General features: G+C 38.7%; 1 protein-coding gene across 9 annotated transcripts in view; it reads left to right on the top strand.

Annotated features, from left to right (window-relative positions):
• The window catches only part of PPP2R2C (protein phosphatase 2 regulatory subunit Bgamma), a 189,448-nt gene that overhangs the window by 81,268 nt on the left and 90,518 nt on the right, over nt 1-17,662 (top strand). The window contains exons 1-2 of one of the 9 annotated variants that reach the window (XM_013179642.3): nt 10,363-10,638; nt 12,114-12,265. The exons of 6 other annotated variants lie outside the window; for them this stretch is intronic. In XM_013179642.3, the coding sequence (XP_013035096.1) occupies nt 12,217-12,265 (49 nt within the window). In that variant the 5' untranslated portion in view covers nt 10,363-10,638; nt 12,114-12,216. Of the gene's footprint in view, nt 1-10,362; nt 10,639-12,113; nt 12,266-17,662 lie in introns of those variants that run through there. 2 more of the 9 variants (XM_013179632.3, XM_013179663.3) reach the window with 2 other exon arrangements.

The raw sequence follows: 17,662 nt of genomic DNA on the forward strand, positions 1-17,662 counted from the left end.
GAATAAGGTTTGTGATGCTTGTGAGTACTGCTCTGTAGCACTACTATCACTGCTCTGATAGTTCTGTATGTAACCACCACCAATTTTTAAATAATTAAAGAATTGTGTAAAATGTTGGAATTTCATTTTGTTGATGAGAATTCCACTTTTTATGTCAGATTCTGTTTGAACTGATTTTTTTCATTCTTCTGTAGTTTGCTCCAAATCCTCCCCTGAACACTTGCCTGTGTCTGACCTCTAATACTGTGGATTAAAAAAATCGCAGAACTCCAGATGGTCCACTTCATGTAATGAGGGCACCTTTATTTGACAGGGATTTAAGTATGAAACCAGTCATGTGAGTTAAAAATCCAACAAAGAAAATAAACCATCTTAATCAGCAGTCCTTAAAAATTATGTATGCAGCCTCAGACATCTGTGAGTTGTAGCATAGAGCTGGATTTCAAAGACCTTTAAAGACTTCCCAATTTTTTCACAGGTTATCAGAGAGCTGCCAGAGCTATCTAAGGCTGATTAAATATCTTAGAAGCCTGTGTTATGTTGGTCAATATCCCATATTTTCTGATCTCTTTTCTAATTACTATAGTAGCATGGCATTTTTTTTGCGGCTATGCAGAAGTGGGTTTTGGTGTCATCAGTGAGTGGGTATAGAAGATGGTGGGGCCAGTGTGGGTCAGTCCATTGCATGCCCCATAAGGCCTGAAGCAGATATCTTTTTGCAATCTTTTGCTGGATATCTTCCAAGCTGCAGTAATCCAAATTCCAGGACTTCCTCTGTGCATCCCCTGACTCTGAAGAATTGCTTGATAGCAAGAGAATATTTGACAAAACTGCTGGTGAAAGTACTCCCCTTTCTGCCATGTTATGTAGTTGTGGTGGTAACTGCAAGGAGTCAGAACTGGTGGCTGCGAAACTATTTTTTTTATTATTTTTTAATGTGAAAGAGGATTTATACTAAGACATCAACCACGATGGTACAACAGGAAAAATACCGGCTTCTTGAACAAAACTGTCCATTGACTTGAATTGTGCAGATATTTGACAGAATACATGGTTCATCTCTGCCATAAATCACAATCAGATGTACATCTTGCTGTTTATAGTGCGGCAGCCCTAAGAGTCACTCGGCGCAGCTGGTTCTGTAAACACACCAGAAGGAGGTGGTTTGTGCCTGGAGGAATGTTTCTGTTAAGCAGGGGACAAGAGGCATTGCGTGGAAATATTATTAAAAAGAGGGGGAACGTGAGGTCGCGGTGCCCGTGCTGGTCAGCACAAGCAGCAGCTGTCACAAGAACCTCGCTGCCGAGGGTCTTTACGTGAAGCTAATCCGTTTGTCGCAGCGCCCTGGGGACTATGGTTTGCTTTAGCTAAGCTCAGAGCTGAAGTTAGATCAAGCAGATCTTCCAGTCTGTGAAAACATTCTTCATGTTGAAAATATTCTCACGTTGCCCTTAATCACCGTTTTCTGGCAAATGCTGATGAAACAGATAATCCTAAGACTGTAATATCTGACTGAGCAATTGTCTCCCTATTCACACAGCTGTGTGACAGTCTTCCTAGAGACCCTGGGGCTCCAGTGATGACTCCAATAACTTAACATAAGCTAGAGAACTTTGCTGGCTAACAGCAAACTACGGAAAACGTACATTTTTTTCTAATCTCTTGCATGCTCATTCCCCCCTTCACCCATGCAGCAAAATACATAAAAAGATCCATGAGATTTCCTCAAAAATCCTCAACATAAATATGCAGAAAGAGGCAATCATCTTGTTAGGACAAACTTGGAGGACTTCAGGTGGGTGAGAGACTCCCAAACAATTTCATCTTAGTGTAAGGCAGTGAGATAAAAAGTGGTAACGCAGGGGTCAGGAAGGAACAAAGTGCTTTCTGAAGTCACTGACAGCAAAGAGATGAAGATCCGTGCTTGTCCGCTACCAGACTCTAGGCAGACTCATTCTCATTCTCTCTCTGTGATGGGTTCCTCGACCATAATTGGTTTATAATCTATCTTCAGAAATGTTTATGACTCTCACAGTTTTTCCCAGCTAAACTGGATTTGGGTTGTGTTCAGATGGTCTCAGCAACAGATTTCAGATGTCATTAAATAATGCACAGTCATGTATGAGGAAGGCAAGAATACTCATTCTTTCTGTAATCTTGGCCAAATTAATCTTTTACTCCCTGCATGTTTTTCAAAATAGTTTTGTATGTTTGCTATTAGTGAAATATTAGGATATAGATAATGTACAAGTACTGCTGTGGAACTGAATAAACTTATATTGGGAATATGGCTTGCTCTAGTTTACTCTTAATCCATTTTTCACCTCTTATTAAATGTAAAAATAAAAAATAAGGGAATTACAAGTAGTGCCATAAATCAAAGTGTGTCCTGAACTGCAGAGCAAGTCATTTTTATGAGAGCAAGTCCCTGTATTTATAATAAATCAAATTCTTTATCTTTTGAGCTTCCTGATTAAAGTAATTAGTCATTTATGCTGATACAAAGCCATCAGTGAATACATTACTTTATTTCACAAGTACTGAATCTTAAATTATTTTGTAAGGTCGTTGGTTATAATCAGCTACACATTGTAATACGAATTTGTTGTTTTGTTGGTGGGGCAGTAGTTTCTTCTAAGCTAGGATAATACCCTGAGCAGCTCTCCTTCTGCAGTTGGGACAAACTGCCAGCAAATGGTTTGTGTCATTGCCTAAGAGGTTGTTTACAGCTTGAATGTGGGGAAAAAAAGTTAATTTTAAGATTGTACCATGAAAGCTAACGTAAAATGCCATGTGTTATATGCCACGACAGGTGGACTTGCGTAGGGCGTTGGTATTAAGCGATGCTTAGTACTGAAAGTTTGTGAGCGCTGGTCAGGACGATGCATGTGATTGCCTCCCAGTAAGCTGCTGTGCTGCTTTCCCCACATTTGAGACCCCCTGTTAATACCTGCCCGTTCCCCGGAGCAGCTGTGGAGGGGTCTGCTTAATGCCATTCCCAGCCCTTGGAAACTGGGGAACTGCATCTGCTTTGTACCTGTAAAGCACTGCTATTGCCCGAGGGATTTAGTTTGGGATGCAAGTTCTTTTCTCCACATTGGCATAAAACAGAGGCCGTCACCAAGCTAAAATTCCTGCTCTTGGGCTATGGGAAAGCAGATGTGAAATCTGACTTCCTCCTGCTCTGCTTCAGCTGTCAGTTAAGTTAGTCTGTTGCTGGGTAGGCTGGAGCAGGCCTGACTTTTCATTATGAAAGCATTCCTGCATCCAGGCTCGGACAGTTGCTCCCCTATTTCCAGATACTGCTTTGGACTGATACGTACTTTGCATCATTTCCACAAAAGTGACCCTTAGTCTGGAATAAATCCTACAATGCAGACAAAAGGTTGTGCTTCTGTGGAGAAGAGCAGTTCAGAAGTCTCCTGAGTTTTTTTTGGATGTTAGCTGGGGAAGCCTATGTTAACAGGTAGACTAAGTAGGATGAGCCAAGGAATTGCGGTGTAAGGCTAGCCTTTGCTCTGGTGACATTCTAGTTTTGTCAGTACTGGTCTCCTTTTTTTTTTTTTCGTCTTCTTTTTTTTTTTCTCTAAAATTTTCATTATATTCAATGAAGGGATATATACATATATACATATATATATATATATAAATTTAAATTTTCTACACAAAACTCCAAGGATAATTCTGAATGTCACATCCCTTAATTTTTTATTAGATTACATGCTTTCCTTAGAGTTAAAATAAGGGAAATCTTCCCATCAGTCCATCAGTTACTTCGGCCACCTGCTGTGCCAGCTAATAATGCCATGCTAATCTAAAAGGGAGTGTCAGTCACAGGCACATTTGAATTCCAGTGTAGCAGGAAGGAGACAATTAAAAGAGGGAAATTAGCTGAACTAGTGCTTTTTTTGTACTAATAAATTTTAAAAGCAACTGCCTGAATAAAGTCTACAGTCAAACAAGTGCATAAAGAGTGGAAGGTGTGTTTTTGAAGATGTACAGGTCTGTTTACAGAAAGCGAGGGATGTTCTTGTAAACTGTAATTGTAAAATATTAATAACGAAAGGTTACTATAGGTGCTTTTTTTTTTCTTTTAGATTTTACTCCTGTGAGTAATGCTATTGAAGTCAAATTTGTTTTAGTAATGCTTGTGGAGAAACAAGTAATAACATCTAGTGTGTGAATTTGAGAGGTTCAGCTTAGAAAGGAGAAGGGTGGTTGTGACTAGGGGCAGGCAGATGTGCGCTCTGGAGGTTTTTTTTTTCCTTTTGTTAGTAGTGAAGCACTGAGCAATTTCACAACGAAGCTTAAATGTGCATTAGGGAAAGCCTTTACATATGCTAGGACAAAGAAAATAGGTATTTTTCAGAGATTCTGTGTTTCTAAGTACCGCTGCATTGTCCATTTAAAAAAAAAAAAAAAAAAAAGAGAGAGAGAGAGAGAAAGAGAAAAGCATCAGGCTACAAGAAGTCCTCTAAAGAGATGAACATTGTCATTTGAAAAGAAAATAGGTACTCATGACTGTTCACCACCTGGGTATTAATGCAGCCAATTACTGTGTCCTGCCTTTCAGACATTATTATGTTACAGCAAGAAAAGAGCCAATATTGTATTTTATATGACCTTTCTAATGCTGTATATACACATATAGATTTGTGTTATTTGTCTCTTTGATTCACCAAATGTTTCTTATTTGTGGCTCAAGGCATTTATTTATTGCAAGGCTTCAAGCTGCGGTAAGCAAGGTCATAGATTAAGAATTGATTTCCACAGTTGCTCTAGCATACAAACTAAATTTCTCTTGGTTGGTTATAAAAACTACAGCTGGGCATAAATTCAGCTTTTCTACATTGTCTTGAAAATTAATACTAAAGCAAATGAGAAAATACTATAAGTATGTACTGCATGCTTTAATTTAGACCTTCAGCTAAAACCTAAGGAAAGCAAATTGTTTTTATGCTGCAGGCTTCTAAGTGAAACCATGTTATTACTGATCTGAAGCTTTTATTTTTTTTAACTTGTTCTTTTTGTTTTGTTTATTTGTTATTTCATTGTCTCACTTTGTTAACAGATCTTCTGTACAGTTTTTGGGAAATCATGTTCTGATCAATGTGTTGATTAGTTCTTTAGTTTTGTTACATGCTCCTGGAGTTATTGCTAATTATAATAAGAAAGTGGATGGAAGAAGAAGAAGACAGAATATAGTTTCTGTCATGTAGAAGTAGACAGTCCTGTTAGAAATAGAGAAATCCTATATCCTATTATTTTATTATCTTTCACTCAAATTTAAAACACAGTGTCTTGTGTACTGAAGGAGCATTTAGACTCTAAACTGAAAATTCCCCCAAATCAAGGTGGTGGTGTTTGTATGTTGTTGGTTGATTTTTTTTGTTTGTTTGTCTTTCTCTTTTTTTAAGGTATGCTTTGTGTTGGTAATGACAGTAGAGTGACACTGTGTGCCATGATCAATTTGTGTAATTGACAATGATGTATAACTCCTCTATGCATCTTTGATGCAGTGCAGTTTCCTAGTAACTATAACATAAATTTTAAGGTACAAAAATTGGCTTCTTAGACCCATCGTGAAAGAAAATATATCTGATGTAATCTCCAGCCTCTTCCCCTTCATGTCTGAGTTAGTACAGCTGAGTTAACAGAAGTCACAGTATGTAGTGTATGTGTTCAGGCCGTAATCGGCTTCATCAGGTGGTTTTACGAACATCAGTTTTGCCTCTAAGTGTCAGAGTTACTGTTTCTGCCATTAGCAGAGGAACCAAATTGTGAAGTTATTTCTCTAAGACGCGGAGTGTTACATTTGCTTGATGGCGATTGCTGGTTTGTAGTGCACAGTTCGTACTGTACATTATACAGCATTCTGTTGCAGAGATGCAGCTTGAAGCAGCGAAAGAAAGAAAGGGCATCTCTAAAACCAGCTGATGCTGAAGTTTTCCTCTGTTCTTTGTTCCTGTTGGTGTTGTGCAGACTTCAGGAACTGATGTTCTTGAGTCTTTGCATATCTTTTAGAGGATGTTTGTTTGCACTTCTTTCTTGCATGTTTTTTAAAGCAGTAAGCTTTCTCAGTTACTCCATCACACTGGTCCACGAGGAAGAGAACAGCATGTTGAATGTTTCATGGTACTCTCGTTATACTACCATAGAGGCTGGATTGCTAACTCTGGGAAACTTTAAATGTCAGTGCATGAAATAACTCTCACAGAGGTCACAATATGTATGTAGAGAAAAACACCAGAAAGGAAAGTGTCTGATGAAACTAATAAAACAGTTTTGCAGGTAAAACAGGTGTGGAGTTGTTTGAAAATATAAACTTTATTAAGAAAAAAGAAACATGCAGAAATGAAGTACCTCAGGCTTAAAATTCACTACTTTTTCCAATTTAGAGGGCTGTTTTGGAGGAATGAGCTTGTGAAATTCATCTGTTCATACTGACTCTTATCCCCTCCCAGAACTGTTTTTTGCTGGATTAGAATAGACAGCTCTCCTTTCACAGCTGTTTCCAGCAAGCCATTTTGTTAGCACTTGATCTTATTTTGCAAAATCTTTACTTGGGAGCTTATCTGGAGGTATTGCAAACTGAACATTTTTACCAGCATTTAAAAATGCATGTATCCATAAAGAATGGATACTTTCACTTTGACTTTCTTGACATTTCCATATGGAGCTATCTCCAAAAATGCATGAGATTCAACTCAGCATCAATTCAACTCAGACTTTCCCTGAATAATAAAACAGTCTCACTGAAAGCCTTGTTAGATGGAATTATGATTATCAAGGCTGGTAGTCAGGAAGGCTTCTCGTTAGGGTATTGCTGCAGGACTAACTAAAGTGTGGTTATGCCTGACTGAATAAAAGATTTCCAGCCATTTTCAGAATGTTGATTTCTTTTTTTGAAAAGCACTTAAATATGTATGAAGAATCTCGGACTGATTTGTTAGCTTTGAATAAATTCCTATGACAAATGAGGGAAATGAAGAGAAAGCATAAATAACTAGTTAAGCAGGACTCCTCGTGTGTGGCTGGCCACCTGCAGAGGCGCAGGACTAGTACAGATGTATCTCATAAATCACTGTAGATCTACCTGAAAGTAAGTCGTGAAGGAACAGAACCTTTTCAGAAGTAGATTCTGGACTGGCCGCTGTATCGATGCAGTAGTTCAGATCTTCAGATTTTCATTTTTTTTCCTTCTTTTCCTCTCCTTTTTTCTCCAAGAACTAGATGGAAAAACCTACTGATCAGTTTTACTCTTGTGCTGTGATGAGGTTGGTGTAAGAACATAATAGTGCTAGAAATCTGGCCTTTTATTACTACTACTACTTTAGGATTTTCCTTGACATCAGTTGTATTCCTAAAAGTTTTCAAAGTCACTCTGTGCAGTCACCGCATTCTCATGTCCTCCATGTTCCCGACGTGGAACCGTTCTCGGTGATACCTAATGCATAATACTGAAAAAGGGTGTTTGCGACAAACAGAACAGAAAAAGGCTGATGTGGTGAGCAGGGAGGAGTAAGCAGTCTCATCACTTGTGTCCTCTGCAATAGGCTCCAGAGTGACAAGAGAATGGAGATGAATGAGGGAGGATGAATGCTCTCCTGTGCAGACTACCCGAAAAGACTCTCTGGGATTTATAGGTGGGATTTGGCAGTACACACCTGGGGAAGGTCTGTCTAGCTGCAGCCTGGAAGTTGGGGCTTATTTAGGAATCTGTTATTAGCAATGTGATTTGAAAAAGTCTGCCCTCGGTATGTGTTGGGACTGTATTGGTCTTTGAGATAGCGGAGAAGTGTGCTATTGTGGTGACTTTGGTCTTCCCACTTTATTTTAATTCTGGCATGTTTGTTATCTCAGCGTGTGATGCAAAATCTACTAAACTGTAGGATCTTTCTGACTTTAATTAGAGAACTAAGTTTGTAAATTTCCCTGAAGGTTTAAAGCATGTAAATATAAATATTCTTAGCATACTTTGATTTTTGTGGCACAATTTGTGCTTTTTCAAATATTATCAAAATGCACGTATCCTCCAGTGTATGTCTCTGTTACTTCAGTGGGGTTTAATTCCCCCAAATCCAATATCTGCAGCTGGAGGGCAAACCAGATCATTTCAGAAAGATCAAGGGGCCGTAGACGTTACATTAGATAGGGCTTTATCGGACTCAGGCAGGTCAAAAAGAGCAGAAATCACCCCCGTGTGTGTGGCCGTGGGTTCCTCCAGTCTGTGGGACTGTGGAGCAGCGCGCGCCGTTTCGGCAGGCCCCGGCCTGCAGCGCCTGGTGCCAGGCCCTGCTCTGAAGACTGCCACTTCCAGTGGGAGCCCAGACGTGGTTCTCCTTGCTGCTCTGTGCATCTCTGTGGGAATATAACATGGCACGTGTTAAAATAGCAGTGAGGCTTCTTTAACCCCTCTCAGGAAAAAAACACCATCATGCAAACAGTATCGAGTTTGGCATTCTCGACTTTGTATTCCTGCCACCTGGTGCCTTGTCCCCTCACGGGTGGTTCTGCAACCTGCACGCAGGCAGAAACTATGAGTGACCCGTCCCAGTGAGGCTCTTCCTGAGCCTCCTTCTGTGTGTTCTGCTCTCAACACCAGCAACAGCGTCCCGGTAACTGACAAAGACTTCAGATTACACAATTTAAGCAAATACGTTCATAGCTTTTTTGGTTTGTTTGGTTTCTCTCATGATAGCCTTTTCCTCAGAGGCCAGAAACCAGCACCAAATGATGGGTTGTTCCTGTATGGCTTTACAGTTGGTGTGATGGTGGAAGATAGGGCCTACTCTATGGCGTTAGCAAAGGAAAGGATTTGTATGAGCAAGAAGCAAACGCTGCCAAGAAAACTAAACTTTATGACTAAAGGAGTCCTGGTACTGTAGGTTTCAGACGCTCTATAATTTTAAAAAGTATCAAGCACATTCGTGCACTCTATCTGTTTTGAAACAGTTTTGGTCATACCTCATGCTTAACTGCTTCTCCGCTGTGGCATTTTTACTTTGTGATGAGGCTAACCTTAAACATTTCAGGTTCTTCTATCCCTAATAGAAGGGATAAACTCATAGCCAGCACAGCCACGCAAGAAGCAGTTCTGTACTAACCATCCCATCGCTGTGTTTACTCCTGTTGGTGTGATTACATTTGAGTGGCTCTATGGTTCTGTGCTGCCACATCATTTTGCTTTCAATTTTTAATTAAAATGTTCTCGTAGCCACGGAGCAGAACAATAGGGTTTTTCATATCCACCCCACCCCAAAAAAGGTTCAACTGTGAGTGAAATGCTATTAAAAGCAACAATTGTGTGGATGCCAATTGGGAAGAGAGAGCAAGCGTGTAATAAAGAAGCAGCAGTCAATTTGTTTTAGAAGGAATACATATAATAAATGATTTAAAAACAGGCTTTCTTCTGTTTCTGTCTGTCTCTCTGTCTCTTTTTTTTTTTTGAATCAGTTTTCCATAATAATTATAATACTAGTTTTATAACTAGGTGACAAAGATTGGTTCAACTTAATGCCTCAGTAATCTTGCACTGAAATACTAGTATTTCACAATACTGATATCTAATTTTAATAATCAACACTTATACATTAGTTATCATGAAATTTACTACTCTCTACACTTACAGGTTTCAATAGAGGCATGTAGGTTTCTGTTAGTACATTACTATAATGCAAAATGAGACAGCTCATGAGTTTTTCACAAGGACATCCATTTTTGTTTATAGACGGATAAAGACATTGAGCTGTGTAACACCTGTGCCTCAGCAGATGTAGAAATAGGTATTTATGCTGGGCACAGGATTTTTTTTTCTCCATGTAAATAGGCCTAAAACCTGGATAAAAAGATAATGTTTAGGTTTTAGACATTGCCCAGTGTCCTTTGATCAGTAGTTACTTTACACAGAAGTGATTTCTGTATTACTGTGCAGGACTGTAGTATTCATCATAAAAGCCAGGGTTGGCAATGACTTTCTGAAATTATGTTTATTTCCTCATCTGACCCATTTGTCCTGTAAAAACAGTTCTAAATCCTATGACGTCTACAGTAGTGCTTTTGTGATCATGGGAATCCAGTACTCATCGCTTAATGCTTTTGCTTTTATAAACAAGAACTACAATCTTTAATGTTCTTGTGAGTGTCCTAGATCAGCATTTGGAACATACATATTTCAGGAGTGAATATTCAGCCAGAGCTTAACACTATAACCACTGTGTTCCAGTTATTTATTTGGTAAGTATTTTCATATTTTTAAAAATGTGTGGATTTTTTTTTCCAAACTAAAATTTTTGCAATGGATACTTCATCACTAAAAATCAGCATTATCATGGATCCTTTCTCAGTCTTCAGTCTAGCAAATTGCAGTAGCACACCTGAAAAACATGACTTCATTCAGAATAACACCTTGAATCACTGAAGTGAGTTGAAGGGGAGGCACCAGCACTATAAGATGACTACACTACAGTTTTCACTCCGTGGAAAGTCTCCTCAGTGTTTTGCAGTGCTATGCATTCTCAGTTACATGGCATACACCTACACTGGCTCAACCAGCGGAAAATCGACAAAAGCATGCAGATGCTGAGAGATGCTTGAAGAAGTTGAAGAAGTAGAGGTCATCTGGTGTGAAGCTTCTAGGTATGCCCTTCTTTTTATCAACAAAATGACATAGTGCTTGAAAAATTGATTTTCTTTTACTCGATGTCTGAATACAAATTTGCTCATAATGTTTACTGCTTTCATGTTGATAGGAAGTTGAAGAAGGGAGATGAACAAAACACACAGGGCAGTTCATGTTAATGCTGAACTTTTTCTTCCCTTTCCACCCTCTAAATGAAGTGCAGTGGCACGGGACAATTTGAATGTAGTCCTAATGACATGGAAAAGCAAAAGAGAAGGCCACAGACTTGCAAATAAAAATTAATGATTTACTCATCTGAAACTGGCAAGGTGACAGCCAATGCATTGCTCCATAACTAGCTTTAGGTTACCAATGGTACCTGAACTGTGTTTTATAAATAACATCATTCATGTAATTAATCATCATTCACTCATCCTGTTTTATGTTCTTGGCCTCTTTGAGTTCATGTGTGGCAGAGAGAGGCCTCTGTGCTCTTTTTGGATGGCTTTCTGTTTCTGCTTTCCTCTGTTTTAAAAATAATCAGATTGCAAATCTTATACATGGGGATGAGTGCTGGAGCTTATCCTGGTTTTGCTGTCTGGATCACGAGCATCTGATGCGTGACAGTTCTCTGCTTGCTTCACAACTACTCCAGTAACTCCATGCTGTTTTGATTGCCTTTTGTCTCTTCCACTCAAAGACACTATGTGTGGATGTTTCTTGACTCATTAGTACTTTTTTTTTTTTTTTTTAAATTCATTGAGAGTGATTTCTCTTTTATTCAAAAGGAGGAGGTGGTAAAAACTTGCCATGTTGGAGCAGGGTAATATAAAACCACTAGTTACTCAAGCTTAGTTTAGGGAAAAGAGACTTTGATCCCTTTCTGTCTTTCTTAAATATGCCAGTGGGTGGTTTTGTTCTTTTGTCCACACTTCAACTTTACACTCTTCTTTACTTTCATCTGCAAATCAAATCCATTGCTAAACTGAGATGCTTTCTCAGCCTAATTTTAAAGTGACCCTAAGAGCAGTCTTAAGAAAGCTGACCCCTATGATCTGTGTACCTTCAGGCTGTGCTGCTGTTTGCAACCTGAGTATTATTTGGTCTTGCTGTGTCCATGGTGTGCCAGAGAAGAGTTAATCCTCTGGATGGGTAGTATATTGCTCCATTTTGCCCACTTCTGGTCATGTCAAGCCATATGAGCAAGAGCATGGGTCTGTGCTGTGGCTTTCCCCTCAATATAGTTTTGGAACATGGCCTGATGCAAATTCTTTATTTATAGTATGAATGACAGTTGAATTTTGAAGTTAAAGGGAGCTCAGATGCCCACTGAAGAGACTGTGTTGATATATAAAAGACCTGGGATATTGGAAGTGGAACTAACTGACATACAGTTTTGAAATGTTGGTGACTTGAGGGAGAAATGAAATGACCACTCCTTTTTGTAGCAGAAGTGGATCAATGGCTTTGTTTTTATGTTTTTGTTTGAAAGATATCACTTGCTGGCTGCAGAGTGAGTGGATTCATCTTCCTTCTGGAGCCTGAGCAAATCACCAGTGGGAGATCTTGTTTTTCTTCTGGGTCCTACAGACAACATGGAAGGGGAAAGCATCTACGAGGTTGATTCTGGAGATGGACTTGGAGGTAAGGATGCCTGTCACTTATTTCTGTTTTCATCCCAGATGGCTGGTTGCAGGTGAGCCCTTATGACAATGGACTATGGAAGCCACAAAAAGCAATTGTAATAAAGATGTCTACAGCTCATTGATTGTATTGCGTCACTTTATAAGCAACGAATAAAAGTGATTTGAAAACACCCGTCTCCTAGAGGAAGTGGCACGCTTGGAAGCTGCATGTACGAAGTGTTGTTATTTGGAATCTGAGATTTTCTAAAAATGATGCAAATCCTAAAGATTTACAATAAAAGTAAAGGCATGTAGCCTTTTCCTCTTTCTTTGTTCCTTCTTTTTCTGTCTCTCACTTGCTGAGTAATTCTGTTGCACATGCAATCTGCTTTTTTTTTTTTTAAACCGGACTGTAGAAAACTGCATGAAATGGTACTGACTGTCTTTTATACTCTAGGCACATGCGTAGATGTTTCTTTGACCTAAAATAAATAAGAGTTCTCGTTCTGTTTCTTACATAGCCACTAATTCTACAGGTGTTCTTGGGCAATTTAGCCAACCTCACTGCTGTGGTTTATCATTTTCATAGTAGGGTGAACAGCTTCTTAGAGGTTTTACTACATACTTGTACAGGGATGTTGTTGTTTGTGTATAACACTGGAGAACTTTGGCAGAGTTCTCAGATTGATGACATAGCTCATGCTACTGTCTTTTCCCATCTGTTTTTAAATTCCTCATTTAACAAAGTTTATTCTGAGACCAAATGGGAAACGGTTTACCTAGTTTGCAGAGCACCTTGAACTGCCTAGGTCAACTCACTTTTGAACTCAGAAGTCTAAATGTCTAAAGGGAAGGAAAGAGGTTCTACTTGGGGGAAAAAGAAGGAAAAAGAAAGAAAAACAACAAAAAAGAAAGATACTAGAATGTTGTAGTAATGCAAGATTTGGTGAGCTGTACAACTGTTTGATGGCCTGGGTGTTTCCTGTGGTGATCTCTGTAACCAGGCAGGTGATTCTAGTTGAGTGTACTGTGCTTGTTGAAATGCTCCTTTTTGTGTTTAATACTTTTGTAATACTTTACTTGGGCCCTAGTTGTATCAGCATACTATATACTAAAAGGAACAGCTACCACTGCCTTAGCACAGAGTTCCCCACTCATTAATGAGTTGCTTCCAGATATTCCTCAGGTGGGATAACATGTAGATATGTACATTTAAAAAAGTACTTTCAAAAAAGAAACAAACAAAAAACCACCTTTGGTACTTCGAATTGCTTTTAAATTTTTCTGATAATACCATCTATTAAATAATTATTCTATTGTAATAAATGTTATTACAAGAACAATAAAAGTATTTATGCTCAGTAATGCCCTTTTGCTAGGTGGAATAGAGCAGCAGCATTCCCTTTTGCTTTCTGAGCATTCATCTTGTCCTGTCCCAGAGTTTCTGAAACACTGCAGCTGGAGCCGTTGTCTGACCATTAGTCATTAGGGTACTTTTTCATTTCATGTCCTCTCTCAAGCACTCGTTTTCTGGCCTGACCATTATGTCCTTCAGTCACTGAATCTCTGCTGCAGTACTGCATCTTTGTCATTTCTTTCATGCCACTTTGTGCATGGAAAAATTCTTTCAGAGCTGAGGTCAAAGACAATTCCAGCCTTCCTTGAGTCTGACCTTTGCTGTTGAAATAATTTATTGTCCTTGATCTACATTTTCTAATTTGTAGAGGCAAGAGTGAGAGCGTGTGTAAGTACACAGAATGGGCAAATGTACTTCTGGCTCATTCTCCTGTCTTTCCTCTCTTTCGATTCTGACTTAAGACTATAAACTCTTCAAAGGAAATTTACTAATCTTGGGAAATCACAATAATAAACTGTCATTTATTTGTGTTTAATAGAATTACTGGTATGAGAAAAAAAATCTGATCTTGTATGTGAAAGGTCTGTATTTACAGCAGCATGTCAATATCTTCAACATATATATGGTGCTATTTTAGACAGAGTGCTTGCACATGTGGTACTAACCACAGAGTGCTGTTTCACATGTTTCAGAAGACAGATGGCATTCTCTCTGTGTGAATTGCTGGATAAAACTCAATTAAAAAAAATTCCTTGCTTCTTCCCTTATGAACAAAACCAAGATATATCAAAACAAACTCAACAAACAGTCCCATTCTGAAAGCATGAGGTATAGGCAAGAGCTAGGTCTATGTTTTGATCAGCCCTTCGAGCACATCTACCTGACAGGTAAGGGAAATGTTGGAAATTCCTGTGTTTCTAAAATCAAACAGAATTCTGTTTCTACTTGAGATGTGAGAACGACAAGGACATGCTATTTATGGAGCCTAACTGGGGGACTCTGCACTGTTTTACAGAATGTGAACTAAATAAAAAATTGACTTTAAAATAGAGCAGTAACCGCCATTTGTGGAAGATAGGTACTTATGTTTCAGTGGCATACAACAATTGTGTATACACCCTAAATACTCTAAATACAGATATACCTGGAGTTACGTACATATTGAATACAAGTGTGTCTTTGCAATTAGGCTGATTTGATGTCTGAATTATGATATATCAGAGACTTGAGACAAAAGAGAAATATGCCAGTTGTAGCAACACAAATAGAACATGTCAAGCAATTTATGAGTACAATGAAATTATCTCCAAAAACCAACTATGCTTTGTTAATCCACAGTGTCTAGTCTCTGATGGAAGTGTTTCCTGTGACCATAAACTCCCTGAGAGACTGCCTGACTTTGAGGGTCAAAAGACCTTAAGAATTCTGTGGGTTTTCACTGTCAAAGTCAACCAGCTAACTAACTAAAAATTTTATTTAATTGAAAGAAAATCAGACCAGTGTTTTCAAATTCAGGAACGTGAAGTAAGGTCCTTCCTCTTATTTTAACTGCAAACAAGTGTCTCGATTTTCATAGATGTGGGTGGATTATAGTACTCCTTAATGTCAGCAAGAGCTCAGGAGTAATGATGTCTATAGAGAGATCAAGTAAGTTCATTTGATACTGTAGATTTATAGTCCTAACTCAGATTTAAAAACTAGCCCTCATATTAAAAGCAGTTTAGGTAGCTGTGCTTTGGGTCTTGTATTTGGTTCTCTTGATAGGTTACTTCATAGTAGGTTTTCAATGCCACTTCAGTGGTTGCACAAAGGATGGAGCTGAGTTTACTCCTGGACTATAAAGCCCAAACACAAAGAAGGAATAGAGTCTCCAGCATACAAGCCGCCCCAAACATGGTGGAGAAGAGAGAAGGCTGTAATTCTTCACTGCGCAATGCACTGAAGGCCTGCTATAGCTCACCTAGAATATATGGACACATCTACTTCCAAGCAAAGACTTCATAGCTTCAGCTGCCTGGAAGAATGTTAAGCTGTCCTGAAGCAGAAGGACTCTTGCTGTTACTCTAGAGCAATGTGCTGCTTCCTGTATTTTCCTTGTAGACCTGATGCAGTTCTTAGAGGATGTTACCATTAAGTGGTTGTCCTATTGTTAGCATCTTGGATACTTTAACATGTTCCTGAAGGTAGTCACTAACTTAGACAAAGTAGGGTTAAGTATATTTTGAGGTGTTTCTTTAGAAGCTTTCAATCCTTTTTATTATTGTGATATGATTATTAATTAAAACCGAGATCAACCTCTATTATTGTTCCATTTCCCTGACTTGATTTTCCAATACTTAATCCCATTTGTTTTGGCAAAGAGTCTGCATTGGCTAGATATATATGCTGAATCAATACCTTAGCACACATTTTTCCTTGCTCGCTGTATTGTATTTTAATGGGAATCTGAAGATTTGTTGCTGCCCTTTGCAGTTGAAAGGTATTAAGGAGAAAAGATTAGGGAGGGGTTGAGTGACTTTTCTAGTTCTGTTGCATTGCTGATGTTACACCAGGTCTGCTTTTAGCCTGCTGTTTTCACTTGTAGCTCTTGTTCAAGTCAAAAATCCTTGCTGCACGTTAGCAAGGCTGCAAGTCAGTTGCTATGGTATTCAGCATTTGACTTAGCCAATCCGCTTGCTTTTGTGATGATTCAGCCCAGAATAGGGAATCGGTCACACAGACTAGAGCTGTAATCAAAAGAGCAGCTATTGTTGGCTTGAAAATCTGCAGAGGTAGGGAGAACAGCAGAATGTGAGTTTTGAGAAAATATGTATCACAGGCAGTGTTTTTGGTGTGTTTTCTAAGACATAACTAAATGCTAGTAACAGTGGTCCCAGCCAAAATTTTCAGGATGGTGACAAATACTTAATCAGTGGACTAGTTTCTGTATGTTGTCACCTCAAAGACTTCAGTAATTTACAGCCAATATTTTTAATTATTATTCTGTGGCCGTTTGCAATTGAACTACAACACATAGGCCTCACGTTTTTCATTATGTTACTAAAAGGCAGTATGTTTCTGACATTATTACTTGCTAGTGGAAGATTACTTGCTTGTTTTGTAGTGCTTGAGAAGACTTGCTGCTTGTCTTCTCAATTTTAGTGTTGTGTCTTGGCTAATCAGAAAATCCTGGAAGGCTGCTATGTAATGTGGAATGACTTTGAAGGTCATAATGGTGCTGTGTCACTGCAGTGATCTAAGGTCATAAGAACGACAAGTTGGTTAGAGGTAACATATTGTGTGAGATGAACTATCCAAAAAGGACGGATGGACTTCTGTGGACAAAGTCTTCTACAGATTTTTAAGCAGCTCTTCTGTGCTTGCAGGCAGGTTTGTTTTCATCCCCAATCTGTCTGCAATTGTATCAGTAGGACAAATGAAAAATACTGCTGCTTTTATACAACCCTTTTCTCTTTGAAGTCATGGTTATACGCAAATAAAACTTCTTCATTTCAATTTAGAAATTGCTAGAAATCACACTTGAGGAATACAATGTTATATGCCAAAGCCCATCAAAAACCCAGACAGTACACCTGATAACAGCAGGTATGTGAAAACACATATTTGAATTTGGAAATAAATAGACAAAAAAAAAAAGTGAAGATTTACTCTAGGAAGACCTTTTGTCTTTGGCACAATATCCTTTCCCAGTGGCTTTCAGATACTCCTATTTTAAGCCTTTGATGAGAGCTTTTGGTTCCTTTCCCTGATCCCTCTTTTTCTATATGGAGGTAATAATATTCCACTGTGGGCTAAAGTGCTGACAGTGAATACTGATATCTCTGCTCTCACCTGGTATGAAGAGAACCACCTCATAATTATCATTGACCATATATCAATGACCAGCAGTCACTATGGATGGTCAGTAGAGAATAGAAGATAGTTTTTCACTATAATAATGTGGGATATTTTATATTGATTCTTACCTTCATCTAGAAATAAATTTGGAGGAGGGAGAACAAAGAGTTTCTTCTTGGACATGGTCGTTTGGTGGGTGGCATTCACAATGTTTACAGGAAT

This window comes from Anser cygnoides, chromosome 4, assembly GCF_040182565.1.
Source record: "Anser cygnoides isolate HZ-2024a breed goose chromosome 4, Taihu_goose_T2T_genome, whole genome shotgun sequence".
Classification (NCBI taxonomy): Eukaryota; Metazoa; Chordata; class Aves; order Anseriformes; family Anatidae; genus Anser; species Anser cygnoides.